This window comes from Pipra filicauda, unplaced genomic scaffold (assembly GCF_003945595.2).
Source record: "Pipra filicauda isolate LSUMZ 115617 unplaced genomic scaffold, ASM394559v2 scaffold436_size1054928_pilon, whole genome shotgun sequence".
Classification (NCBI taxonomy): Eukaryota; Metazoa; Chordata; class Aves; order Passeriformes; family Pipridae; genus Pipra; species Pipra filicauda.
The window spans coordinates 925106-939736 of NW_024104572.1; the positions used below are offsets into that span (position 1 = coordinate 925106).

Here is a 14631-nt window from a genome sequence, read left to right on the forward strand (position 1 = left end):
AATGCTTCTACTCCTGATTTGAAAGGCACAGCAATGCACTCTGAAATATTTCATTTATCACTTCTCTCTGTGTGTGTTTATGCAGAAAAAGATTATCCTGTATTGTTTGAGTGCCGACAGGGTAATTAACCTGTAGCACAATCCTGTTAATTCAGTTTCCTTAAATATAACTTATTGTTTATGTGTCTTCAGTATTTCTTACAAATTTTTTTGTTTTGGTTTGGGGGTTTTTTTTGAGTGCTTTTTAGATGAATTCCATTAAATTGTCTTAGAAGATATCTGTCTTTACAGCGAGAAATCAATATTTTATTTTCCCCTGCTAATGAAGATTTCAATGTTTTTCACTGACCATATGGAAAATGAGTCTTAATTTTTCTGCTTTTTAAATTTCTCAATTGTTCTGCTGTATTTGGGCTTTTCATTTTATTTAGGTCTCCACCTAATAGCCATATGTCTTTAATGGCTATGATTAAGATGATGTCTCCTTGTCTGCTTCCTACTCTGATTTCAGGCCAGTGAAAAAGGAGGTGTCTTGCTGCTTTCAGATCTCTCCTAAGATGTGGGATTCCGAGGAGTTCTTTTAAAAATCCCTTCTTGAGGTCTCCTTCTGACTTCCACCTGTCTTGTTACCTCTTCCTCCCATTTTGGCAGATAATTTCCTTTATGCCTCCCTTCCCCACACTGTTTTGGGAGCAAAAGGGAACATCTTTGTCTCGTTTTTTTGCAGTGATTCTGCTGTTGCTTTTTATGTGCTGCCTCCCCCACTAAACCACAACAAAATGAACACACAAAAAAAGCCTTTATTTCAAATTTTCTGAAGCCTGGAGATGTATTTAAGAATTTCTGATGTGAGGACTGGCAAAAGATGGATGCTTTTAGGCTCATACCCGTGCCAGGCAGACTGTTGATATTTTATTGTTTTTCTTAAGCTTTGATTAGAGCTCAATGCATCGATAAGAATGTCTTGGTTCTTAGTCCCTTAAGTACTTCAGGGACTGTGCCTCATCCTGCTCTGCCCCTGCTTTATGTGGCTGAGGAGGTGCCTGGAACAAATCTTCCCGACTGTCAGAACTGTCTTTTGCTGGAATGTGTTGTCCCATCATGGTACAAAGCATTCCCAGGCGTCTGCCATTCCAGTTGCAGACTGCAAGTGTCAGCACTGGGAAAAACTTTCAGAAAAAGGGGTGTTCTTGGATCACTGATTTCTGACAGAGGCAAAGCTTGGACTTTGTACTGTAGTTGTCTTATTTTCTTTTTTTTTTTCCTCTGTTTTTATTATACTCATTCTGTTTGCTTCTGTGACTCTTGTGTTTAGGTAGCTGTATTTAACAGCGAAAAAATATTAAATTTGAAGATGACACCTTATGTAATCTGTTAAACCTGAAGAAAATACTTGATTGTAGCCCAGTTCCAGAGAAAAGGAGATGAAACTTTGATGTCCAAGGCTGTGGCAAACCTGATGTTCCACTGTAAGACAGTCAAGGCTGTTGCTATAAACCTGCTGTAGTGCAGGAGAGCAGTCGACTGCTTAATTACATAATTTATCTTTCCTACTTTGATTTTTATTTTATCTAAATAATCTCAGTGGTCTCTTCGCTTCAGACTTTCACTTTGATTCATATCTTTTATTTTATCTACATAAATATTTCATGCTGGATTTGATTAATCAAAGGGATGAGAACTAATTTTCCCCCTTACTTTTGAAATTGTTATTCATTCAGGACCAAACTTTCCACTTGCAAAAGCATTACAGGACTAGTATTTAGCCCTTGAAAAGGGCAGGGAAGGTGAATTAAATATAAGTTTCAATTAATTGTTCACAGATATTTTGTTAATATTTTTGAGTATGCTGAGTTGTGTGTTGCTTTCAAGAACTGAAGAGAAAAAAGGGGCTTTAAATGGACAGTTGCAGGATATAGGAAGAGGTCTTTGGAAGAACCTGAGGCCCAAAAAGATAGCTTCAAAATCACGAAGGTGTTATTTAAACTTACTGAAAGATGAAAGAGAACATGATGAAAGGGAAGTGTGCAACACCAAGTTTCTCCATTGCATTCTGGGAATACAAAGTATAAAATTTTCTTATATTACATGCAAACTCCAGGGAAGTTTTCACTTTTGGTGTCATTAGGACAAAGGTTCTTTCAGGTAAAGCAGTCTGAAGGGGACGTAGAGAAGGGTGGAGGAAGGGAAGTGAAGGACAGGTGGTTTCATGGTTTGCTTTCTTTCATCTCTTTGTTGGTGCTGATCCCTTTGTTGGTCACTAAATCCTACACAGAGCAAGCCCAAGCCTGACCCAGTTTGGTAGTTTAAATGTTGGAGCTTCTCTCTCACATCTTGCTGATGTTCCTTTCTGCCCATTAAGAAGGAGAATTGTGAAACACCAGTTTCAGCCTGTTTTATCTTGTGGAATATACAGTGAAGCCCTGACAAACCACACCCTTATAGGCAGGAATGGCATTTTCGAGGCACAACATGGCAGTGCTGTCCCTGAAAAGCAGGAGAAACTTCCTTGGCTGTTATACTTTGTCAGTTCATCCTTAGTGCTCCAAGCAGTTGAGTCTAAGGAATGCTGATTGAACTTGCAAAACATTTATCCACCCCCTTCTCCCTCCTGTGCTTCCTCCTCCCCTTCCTCCCCTCCTGTTTCTGTATGAGGAGGATAATGGTACCTGCTGAACCTGAGAATCAAGAAGTGCCTCTTGTCCGGTGTCTCTTGATCTCATAAACTGTTGATGTGCTCCTTTAACCACACACTTGAGGGCACAGATCTTTGTCTTCTCGCCCCAAAATTCTTGCAGATTGTTTGTCACCCTCTCATTTCGGTTGGGGCATCCACTGAGCACTGCTGAGGTGCTTCCTCCTGTTTCCCTCAAGAATTATTGATTTAGTAATAAATAAACCTTATTCAGGAGGCACCTTTGCCTTTTCTTCTCTTGCACCACCAACCAACATCATCTGATGTCATCTCTGTCCAGGCCAAGTGCAGTCACTTGACTGTGAACTGTTTCAGTTCTGCCTCCTCTTTTATGATTACCTTTCATTTATTTGTTTGTTAACTTGGTTCTTCGGGCATTTCTCTTTTCTTCACATATTTCTTTTTGCTGTTTTATATCAATAACTTCCATCAACTTCCTCTGCAGCTCTTCTTTGCAACTATTGGTCTGAGCTTGCTGTAAAATACCTTGTTTAGCTGGATCATATTTTACCATTAAGTAACATATAATTATATATCATCTTTAAATTGTCTCAGTTCCAGTTAGGTTTTGATAAATCACTTCTTGTGTTATTCAGTTAATCACTTTCTTCCTATGGAACGTTGCAGAGAAATATCTTTTTAATAAAGGCTTCTGAAATCCCACTTCTGTTGTTGAATGCATCCAAGTATCTTACACAGTGTTTTCCACCATAAAATGCATCTGGATTGTCAGCTCCGTGTTTATGTGTGTGCATTACAGCACTACAATTATTTTCCAGGGATCTTGGTGTGTTTGTGGCTGCCATTAAGATGAATGTGCAGCAGCTGCTGTTTTAAAAAGAAGCACTATTATATAGGCTGATGGATGGAAAGTTTGTCAAAAGTAGTGAAAGCTTCTACAGGGGATGCAAAGCAGCTGGAAAAATTCATTGTTATGTGCTGCTGGTACGAGTCTCTAGTTCAGCTGTGCTGCATTTGATTAGAAAGTTAGATTCTATGGAAGTGTCAAACAGAGTTCCTGATATTCTCTAATTTTATGGCATTTCTAATGTAGTATTCACCTCTTTGTTCTTGGCCAGGGAACCTACTGGTTTTGCTTGAATATGTGTTAAGAAGCAGTACAGCATAATAAAAGTTGGCAAATGTGAGCTGTGTTTATTACTTCTACACGACTGTCTTGTTGGCCAATGGAAATTAAAGTGCCCTGTTGATTGTTTCATTTGTATTTGTGGAGAATGGCTTGAACAGCAGATGAACAATGCCAAATTCTTTCCTTTTTTTTTAGTTCTCTATTATGTTACAAACAATACTGTTCTCTGCTTCAAAGTACAACTATAATTAGAAATGTGATTATGTAAAAGTGGCACCATCTTATTCAGTCCTGCTTCTTCCTGGGCTTAGTCCTATTGTGACTATTTTTGTTTTCCAGGTACCCACGTTTCTCCTGGGGTTGCACCAACTCGGTAGAATTTGTTTTTTTGCAAGGGACTTTATTCTGTAGTAGCACCTGTTTTATCTATATGCAGGGGCTCAGCTCCAGTGCTTGAAATTCCTCCTTTCTGAGTCTCCAAGTGCCTTTCATCCTTCTCTGTGGTGCTCATTTATCTGTCTGTCTCCTGTGTGCCAGACATCTTTACTTACTGGGGAGTGTCTCTCTTACTTTTCTATTTCTGGGGGTTCCCAGAGCCAGTTTTTCTCTCTTTTGAGTCTCTCCTGATGGTCAATATCAAGATGACATTTAGAGGACAACATCTTCCCGCCTTATATATTCTCAAAATATCAAAAGAGAGAAGGATAAAACAGCTTATTTTGTGCTCCAGGTTACCATAAGAGACAGAGGTAGACAAGGCACTTCATGATTTAGGATTGGGATTGCAAGTTCTTTATGCAGGATAAATAACAAGTGCTTTCTGCAGGATAAGAGAATCCACTTTGGGCCAATGAAGGCTAAACTCAAATATGTCCCACTGATGCTCACTGGGGTTTGTTGCACTATGGTCACCTTTTCAGAAACTTAATCCTTACCAGACTTGATTTAGAAAATCATGTCAGAATCGAATGCTTTTGAGATATAATGAAATATCCAAATTTCTGTGTTTGTGTCAAGCTAAACTGTCATGTTTTCACTATTAGGAAATGTGCTTCACCCTGCTTCAGGGTGGTGGTATTGGAATGTATCCTCCCATTTACTGGAAAACAAAAATCTTGTTATGCTGATATGCTCTCAGACAGAGAAGGTTAGGAAGGTACTTTGGATGAAATATTGGGAAACCTTCAAGCCACCCGGAACTTTCAAGCTCTCTGGGTAACAACAGAATAACCCATGGCAGGAGTGTTCAGAGGAATGAGGGCTAATCTTATGTTCTGACCAGTACAGACTTTTTTCAGCGTAATAGAATCCACAGTTTCAGGCTGGGAGGGGAACTGCAGTCACATGGGTGGCAGAACCAAGATTATCATGCTTTGTACCCAGGTTTATAGGTCTTTGTTAGAAAGATCTGACCTAGTGGTATAATCTATTATTAACCTGCATCTGTATTAAGTATAGGTATGTATTATAACTGAAGAATTATGGGGATTTTTTCCACCATTTGCTCAGTTCTTTTTATTACTTTATGTGTCATTTTTGCCATGGTAAGACTGTAGAAATAAATTCAGAGATGCTAACAGAAAATGCCTGTGTTCCAGGCAGAACTTTAGTTGCTAGAAATGTCATAGAAGTAGATTACTAGATTTTTGCTGGGCTCACAAAGAGTGCTGCACCAGCAAATGCAAAAGCGAACGGGCCTGCATCAGTTTACACTGAAAGGAGTTTCTCGTTTTAACTACACTTAGTGTGTTTAATCTGGTGATATATCCTTTGAAAACAAGGAACATTCTATTAGAGCTCACCTTAGGATCCAGATGCTTTGATTACCTTCCCTGGGCATCACATTTGATTTCGGTGTCGAATTATTTCGCGCGCGGCTGAAAAAAACTCCTTCGATTTTTCAACGTTTCTTCTCTCTCTCTTTTTCTTTTTTTTTTTTTTTTTTTTTTGTCTTGCAGTTTTCAGTGAAGAGCTACACGCCAGTCTATACTTTGTCAATGCATCTCTGCAAGAGGTAGTGTTTGCCAGCACCACAGGGACACTGGTCCCCTGTCCAGCTGCAGGGATCCCCCCTGTGACGCTCAGATGGTACCTAGCGACGGGCGAGGAGATCTACGATGTCCCAGGGATCCGCCACGTCCACCCCAATGGCACTCTCCAAATTTTCCCCTTCCCTCCTTCAAGCTTTAATAACTTAATCCATGATAACACTTACTATTGCACAGCTGAAAATCCTTCAGGGAAAATCAGGAGTCAGGATGTTCACATTAAGGCTGGTAAGTACTGTCTTTTATTTGGGTTCGAAGGGGCTTGAGGAGGGGGGAAATTTCGGTGTTTCAAAGGGCAGCAGCAGCTGTAATTCGAGGGAGAATGGACAGAAGTGTAACCTCTGAACTCTTAACAATATTCAGTAAAATACTGGATTCTTTCCTCCTTAGTTTGAATTATTTTTGGGATTAAAAGTATAAGGAAAAACGAACTGATAATGAAATCAGACCATGCTCACACATTAAAGAGCTATGAAGGAAAAAGATGAGTTCTTGGATATTTTGTACAGGGGCTGGAAGAAAAGAGGGATATTTGCCCAATCACATCCCTTCTCATTTCCTTGTAGTCACTTGTGCTCTATTTTGAGAGGAAAAACTTGTGTCCTGTGCAATGATTCTGCAACTGCTGTGGGTCCACAGGCAGTGCTTCCTCTTTAAGCTGAAAGATGCAAATGAGTGCAATGGTTTTGCATCTGTTTTCTCTACTGGCTGGGTCAGCAAGTGGAGAATTAGAGTGGGATCAAAATCAGGCCTTTTGTTACAAAACATAAACACATGATTGCGTTGTTTTTGAAGATTTTTGTCTACCCACTTCAGTTAATTAAAATATTCAAACAAACAAACAAAAAGTAGTCTGGGAGCTGACCCTTGGCAAATGCCAATCCTTGGAACCTCTTTGTTGTTGGTGGAGCTAAGCTTGGCTTTTCCCACAAGAGAATTATCTTTCCTTTGGAGATATCTCTTCACAGGAATTTCACAGGGAGAACCGTGGACACTTAGCAAGTAGATTTGCCCGTGACTTTCTTTTTAAATAGGAAAATGTATTCTCTTCTTCTGAACAATAAATTAACATTCAGAGATCTGTAGCTGGTAGACAATGGGGAGGCAAGAATAAAAACCAGGTTTCCATGAAATTCATGTCTCATTAAAATTTTAGTCTAGAAAAGTGGGTTTTCTTGCACAAGAAGCAAGTTATCATGCTACATATATAGGGAGTTTCCATAATGGTCCGTGTTCCTTATGAAAATGTTCAGTTGTCCACAAAGAAAAGCTTGAAAATCAAAGATTCATAAGAACACATTGTAACCAACTTAATGGTTGAAACTCACTTCTGGTTTTTGTGCTTTTGGTTTTACTTTCATGGATTTGTGGACAAGTTGTCTGTAAGAATTATATTTAGAGACAGCATAATATACTTTTTTCATGTGTGGATTTGTTTGTGTATCTCAATTTTGAACATCTTTTGGGCATAATTTTTTTTCCCCCAGTGTTAGTTTCTAATTTTTCTATTTCTTAGATAAACTAGAAGTGATGTAAAGGAGGTTAAAAATTGCAATGACTTGCTTGGTGTTCCTTTAGGTGTAAAGTAGATGACAGGGGTGACAGGATGTAGCTCTGTTTGTTCTCCAGCAGTGACCCATCAATCCATGGAACCTCAAAAGAAATCTTCTCCCTCTGTTTGAGCAATAAGCTTTGCAAATAGAAAAAGGACCTCAAAACAGGGCTTTGCAGTAGCAGCTGTAGCTGCTTGACTCATAAGTTAACAATTTTTTTATTATGACCAAGTCAGAAATGTCCCTTTACCTCTTCTCTTTCCCTTTTTTAACCTTTTACCGCTCATTTCTCCATTTGACTCAATTTCTCAGTTAATCTGAGGTTTGGATAACAAGTTAAACAAGTCCCTTTCCTTCATGTGAACTGGTACTGTGTGTCAGAGCTCTCATTGTGCCTGATGGCAGAGAATAGTTGTTATTGAGCATCTTTTCCAAAGGCTCGTGTAATCCCTCATTCATAGCAAAACACAATTTTGAGAGCCTTCTGTGCATAGCAGTAAGTGTATTTTATGTTCAGGTGATAACCCCTGTGCTGTTAAAATGTGAAATTATTAATTTCATTTGTTAATGTGGTACTTTCATGTGAAATCTGAACACTATTTCAGATTGGCCCTAATTAGCATGATTTTGGAGGGGCCTTTTCTAATCCCTTCTCTGTCTTCTCCTGCTTCCAGTGCCCCTCCAACAGCAACAGAGTTTCCTAAAAATGCAGAAGCTTTGTGGAGCTTGTGTTCCTAGCACAAAGACTAGCACAGCTCTGTCCATTCTCACAGTTGGCTGGAGAAAGTCTGAGCCTCATTTACCTGTTTCCCCAAGGATATGGGAAGCAGATACAAGAGTTCCAGCTCACAAATTACTGTAATTGTGTTTTTTCATGTAATTTTGCATGTAGTGCAACACATATCCCCAACCTCTCCAAAAACATAATCCCCTCCACCAATGAACCCAAACCCAACCCTCTTCCAGGCCTGTCCCACATGGGATTAAAGGTGAATATCTCCTTTTTGTCTTCAAGCTTCCCTGTGCAGTCATGGCAGGGAAGAGTATATTTTTTTAGCCAAGAAATTCTCATATAAATTAATGACCTGGGGACCTGGGATTTAAAAAAAAAAAAAAAAAAAAAATTTGAAAGAAGTAAAAATCAGCAATTTATTCATGGGAACTCTCAAAACTACAATCTGGAAATAGCTGAGGGGCCTCGTAAATCACAATAATGTAAATTTTTTTAAGCAATGATGTGAATAAACCTCTTTCCAGTTTTTGTGCCCCACATGGTTTCTGTATTTGGGCAGATTTTCAAAATGGCCAACTGGTCTGAAAGGTACAAATACCTTTAGCAGTGTGTTAGGACATTGCTGCTAAACAGGCCTGTTCTGTAAATGATGGCTGAAGCAGGAGCCTTAGACAAAAGTCAGCCTCATTAAGATGATCTGTGTGCCATTCCCTCGGTGTAGAACAAGATTAGGGGGCTGCTTCATCACAGGGCAGCCACTGTTGTAAAGTCACTGTATTGAAGTGTTTCAAATACAAGTTCAACACTTACAGCAGGGTTAAGAATCTTAACCTTTGATTAAAAATAAATTACCTTTTAAAAACTAGTAGTACCTTTCGTATAATAGAAAATGGAATTTATTTCTTTTTTAAAAAGATATTTAATTTTTAATTGAATTTATTTTTATTACATTTATTTTTTTAGTTAGGGCTTCTAACAGTTATATTGTTATAGCAATGTTTGGGGTGGAGAACTTCATTCTTCCTTCTTGCAGTGGTAGCACTGGACCTGAAAACTTGATGCTGTTTCCATTTGTGAAGACTACAGTTACATCTCAGTACTCTGCCTTTTTTTTCATGAAATACATTGTAAATGGGGCTGACTCTTAAAAATTCCAGTGCTCCTGCTGTATAGAAATGCTTTTGTAAACTCTGAAAAGGATTTACTGGCTTTGCCTGTCCTGTCTTACCCATTTATTTATATGTTGTAGTGGACAACATCTGTTTCTTCCCTGCTCTACCACCTTCTCCATCAACTGTTGCTCACAGAAATTTTCATCCCTCACTCTTCATGGAATTATTTCTGAGCCAGGATTTTCCTTCTTTCCATTCTCCTACACAATGCAGCTCCATATCATCCCAGCAATATTAGGATTTCTCCAGTTGTGCTTTTATCCTCTTTGTCCATCCAGTTGTGCTTTTTTCTCTCTGTTCATTAAATTATTTCTTTCAGATGCAAGACAAATAAGTCTGGACCTAAGTGTTTTTTGAATCGTGCTGGTTTTTAATGTAACATGTTTTCACTTGCTGCAATCATGGTTTTGTTTCTGTTCTCTTACCATTATCTGATTTCTTTCAGGGCTGGTCAATCCAGTGTAGCTCTTACCTTTCGTACTCTCATTTCTCTGTGTTTCTGAGACACTTTGGTTTTTCTCTTGCTGTCACCTCCATTGATTTTCTCCTTTGCTTCTCACTTCTTCAAAATCCTAAATGACACTGACCTTCTCTTCTCCCCTCTGGATGTCTAATTCACACACAGAGCCTGCATGTTCCTCGTGCTCTTTGATAGGGCAGAAAACCCTTCGTGAAGGGAAACATGGCACAGGAAACTAGACAAGTTAACAGAAGGCATAACACCATTTACCCCCATCAACACACAGTTCTTACCCCAGCCTTTCTCCTCGCCCCCAGGATGAGGTGGGGGAAGGGCACAGAAATGGTGAAATGCAGATTTTGAGGGAAAAAAAAAAAGCCCCGGGAACGCTTTCAGATGTTAACTTTGCGAAATGGTGTCATTTACTGAGGCAGAAGAGCTCACAGCTTGAGTCACCTTCTCGGGGGGGGGATCTGCAAAACCGACTGAAGAAAGGGATGAGACGGTGGCAACTTGTTTAATGGCACCTCTTTTTCCCCCCTCCAGTTTTACGGGAACCCTATACAGTCCGTGTGGAGGACCAGAAAGCCATGAGAGGCAATGTAGCAGTGTTCAAGTGCATTATCCCCTCCTCTGTGGAGGCATACATCACTGTTGTCTCATGGGAGAAAGACACAGTCTCGCTTGTCTCAGGTAAGCTCTTACGGTTTTCCTTCCCAGCTGGCACTGGCAGGGATGTTTCTGGATGATTTCCCCGCTCCCCAAATGCCTGATGTTTCCTTGGATTCAGTTATAGCTGGACGGGATGTCATCCTTGCACTTCAGCATTGCTGCATCCCTGTGACTGGGTGTGTGACGTGAAGGCTTTGGACAGCGCTGCTTGGGGGAAAAAATAACGTGGTTTTTGTTTTATACCAGACACAGAACCAACCTTCTGGTGCTGTGGCAGTGGGTTTGTGGTTTAACTTTGATAAAGAGCTCCCATGTGCCGAAGAAATTTGAGTGTCACAAAACATGTGCTGGGTTGTAATTGTTTTTTTTTCCACTCGTAATGCTACTCATGGATTAGGAGAAACCCAGAGTCTAAATTTGTTTGGTTATGTTTAAATGAGGTATGTAATTGATATTTATACTTTCACAGCATTTTAATCTCAGATATCTTCACAGATAACACTGGAGGCTTAAGCACAGTGCCATAATCTGAACATATTGAAGTGAAACAATCTATACTAAAGCAGTTATGTGCATTAATCTATTTACTGGCAAAGTGAGGAAATGTGAGGCATTTTTCAGGAAGTACAGGGAATTCAGGCAAAGAATATCTAATGTTTTAAAGCACAAACATTCTAAGAAATTCAAGGGAGAAGGAAAACGTAGGAAGACTATTTTCAGTATAGTACATACCTAAATTCTATGTATTACACACATGCTGCTGTTGTTACCTGTACAAATGATTTATGTGTGAAGAAATTGGAAATGTGTCGGTCCAGAGTGATGCAGAATGGAAAAAAAAACAGTTGGAATTAAATGTTGCTGCAGAATATATTTAAGAATATATTTGTGTTTATGATCCTTCAGTGTGTGGAAATGTTTTTGTAACATCCTCAGGCCTCAGGATATTAATGATCTTTTCTTTCTGACAAACATGGCATTGATGGAATATCTATGTCTCTATATGACTCATATTATAGATTTCATTTCTCTCTGTATTTTATTGATTCTTGACATCACCTTGTTCTACTTTTTCAAAAAATATATTTCAAAGAGCTTTCTAAGGATTTGGTAGATATTTTAAGTACCATGTAACTGATGAGCAGTTGTTCTGTATTATTGGTTCACTGTTTAGGCTTGGTGAATTCTCTTCCTTATTATGCTCTTGGATTTTAATAGGAAATATTATTTTTGTCATTGAGCAACTGAAATGGAGTGTGTTCTCTCAAAGAGGTCTGTAATACCTGAATTGTAGGACTCACCAACACTTCAGCCAACACAAGTCAGATTTGTATTTAAATACACAAATAAGCTTTCCATTATTCTCTAAATAATGATACAGAAATATGTTTAGGATTATCAAAACTATGATTATTTAATGCAACAGTGGATGGATGTGCTTATTTTCCTTCATCTTAAAATAGACTGCTACATGATGCACATATATCTGTATGTGTGAGTGTTGCCTGGAGCAAAAAAAGTGTATGTCTGTGTGGTTAACTACCTCAATTTTTATTTTTTTTAAGTTTGTTCATTATGAATTATAAGAAAAAATGCATATTTCCTCAGTCAACATAGATTGTATCCTCTCAATCTGATTTTTTTTTGAGCTGAACATTAATACCTTGTACCTTTGTGATATCCCTGGGTGGCTCAGTCCTGCCCTTCCCCCTGGAATCAGGAGTAGGGCACACAGGTCTCTGTAATCCCTTCTTTAGGGAAGAAAATATGGCAGTTCTGCAGACCACCATGGCTTCTACTTATAGACAATTTTATTTTGAGTGGATTATATTGGTTTTAACCCTAAACTTTTGGGGGATAAAAGTGTGTAATAACATTTAACTATATCGACCTAAATCTAATAATTTACTTTCCTTAATGCAACTTCTGGCTGTGGTTGACCAGGCTAGCATCATAAAATATCTATTACAAACTTTAACAAGTTTCTAATTATCTCACAATCCCTTAATTCTGCAGTTGGCAGAACCCTAAATGGAAATAAAACATAATTCATTACAACCGAAGCTATTAAAAATCTCAGTTTATCACATTGGGTCATGTCACGGAAGAGATTTAGTTTCAGAGATGAAATCACAGGTTAGATGACAGGTCAGTGCTACCTGTCATGCAAGGGCAGGAGGGAGGCAGGAAAACATTGCTCTGCTTTAACCACAGGGATGGCAAGATTTGTTTGTTCACCATTTAATGCTCTGTAACAGCAGCTTAACAGTGAGAGCATTTAAAAACCCCAACCCACACGTGTTTCATAAAACAACTGGCTTAGGTTTTGCCCATAATCAATTTTGCAATAATCTGGCCACGAACCCAAATGAGGGGTATTGATCAAGCCTGTCTTAGAATGCCAGTGCTGATGAATAGGATGCAAGGCATAACATGGCTATTGAGCTGTTTCCCTAATGATCAATATTCCAAGGAAATGCATATTCTTGCTTATGCAGCCCCTGCTTGCATGTTGGGTGGTTGTTTGTTTTTTTTTTTCCTATGTGCTAGACCGGATTCATTGGTGTGATTTTAATTTCACCGTTAAATATTGGAAATATCAAGTCCTGATTTGTTTTCTTCTTGTTTCTTAATGTAACTGATTTATTGATTATTCATTAGCATCAGCAAAAATGAGAGTCACCTTGAGGGAAAAAAACCTCTGCTGTGAAAGAGCGAGAATATAAAAAGATACACACTTGGAGAATGATGGTTTCCATGGCTTGAGGTGGACGAGACTTTTTTGGGAAAACAAGGTAGTATTTGTGGAACAATAAGAAAAAGCAAAGAGGAAAAAAAAAGTGGGGAAGAGGATCAAGATGAGAAGAACAGTAGCTCTGAGTGGAGCTACCAGAAGGATGGAGAGAGACTGTTTACAAGAGCAGGTAGTGACAGAATAAGGGGAAATGGCTTCAAACTGACAGAGAGTGGGGTTAGATTAGATATTAGGAAGAATTTTTTCCCTGTGAGGGTGGGGAGGCCCTGGCACAGGTTGCCCAGAGAAGTTGTAGATTCCCCATCCCTGGAAGTGTCCAAGGCCAGGCTGGATGGGACTTGGAGCAACCTGGGCTAGTGGAAGGTGTCCCTGCCCATGGCAGGGGGTGGATCTGGATGATCTTTAAGGTCTCTTCCAACCCACAGCATTCTATACATCCATGATTTTCATTGGGATGATATATACATTTAAAATGGAAGACACAACTAGCCCAGGAAGCTTAAACCTTACAGCAGGGAAAGGGAAACACCCTATGACAAGAAATAGGGGAGCTTTTCAGTGGGGAGGCTTTATAAGCAAGTGGATCAACAGAGAGGATTTTTTTTTTCTTTTCTGCATGACTTAAACCCCAATGCAATATTTCCAAAAACAATTTAAAGTAAATATTTCATATACCTGTCTACCTGTAGTGCAATTCTGACTACTAGGATAGAGAGATCTGTAGATAAACCAGAATCCTTTATTGGAGCTGTTACTGATCTAGATATCAGCTCTCTTTTTATATACATGTAAAATTTTAAACGAAAAAAACAAGAAAAGCAGTGTTTTTACTTTTATAATGTAAAAATATCCCACCCTTTTAGAAAGAGTGTTTAGGAAGGTTATTCCTTGGTTAAAGCAGGATTATATTTTCTGAGCATATCTGCTTTTGTCTGTATGCTTGATTTTCAGAGAGCGCAGTGATGTCCACAGTGATCAAAGTGTGGAAAAAATAGAGCTGGGCAAAACCATCTTCTGTTTCCTGGCTGCAATTTTATGTCATGCCTCCAGGTTATTGTAAAGTAATTGGGAGTTGAAACATATTAAGACCCATTGCTGGAGCATTTCCAAGGAATATCCCACTAGGTCAGACTCCATGTTCAATAAACGGGAAGGTGCCCACGTTTGGAGGCAGAAAAAACAATTTTTATGAACTCTCCATGTGCAAGGACAGCTGCAGACTGAAAAGGTGTGCATGTGCTTGTCTATCTCTCAGGGGAACAGCTACATAATTGGGGTTTTGCTCCTACACTTTGTCTTTTCCATGTGGCAGCAAATCTGAGGCCAAAAAGCTTTTTCAGGGTGTCCTCTGGGGCCAAGGTAGCAAAAACAGAAAAGATTTTTAAAGCAAGGCAAACCCAATTATTTGGATGAATTTCTCTAGAGGAAAAGTGGAAAGCCCCGGCCTCCAACA

General features: G+C 39.1%; 1 protein-coding gene across 2 annotated transcripts in view; it reads left to right on the forward strand.

Moving 5' to 3' along the window:
* Positions 1-10515, forward strand: part of LOC113998867 (Down syndrome cell adhesion molecule homolog) — an 80643-nt gene extending 70128 nt beyond the window's left edge. For both annotated transcript variants that reach the window (XM_039385798.1, XM_027741924.2), the window contains exons 2-3: positions 5744-6061; positions 10298-10515. In XM_039385798.1, coding sequence (XP_039241732.1) covers positions 5744-6061; positions 10298-10500 — 521 coding nt within the window. In that variant the 3' untranslated portion in view covers positions 10501-10515. The remainder of the gene's footprint in view (positions 1-5743; positions 6062-10297) is intronic.
* The last annotated feature ends 4116 nt before the right edge of the window (positions 10516-14631 follow it).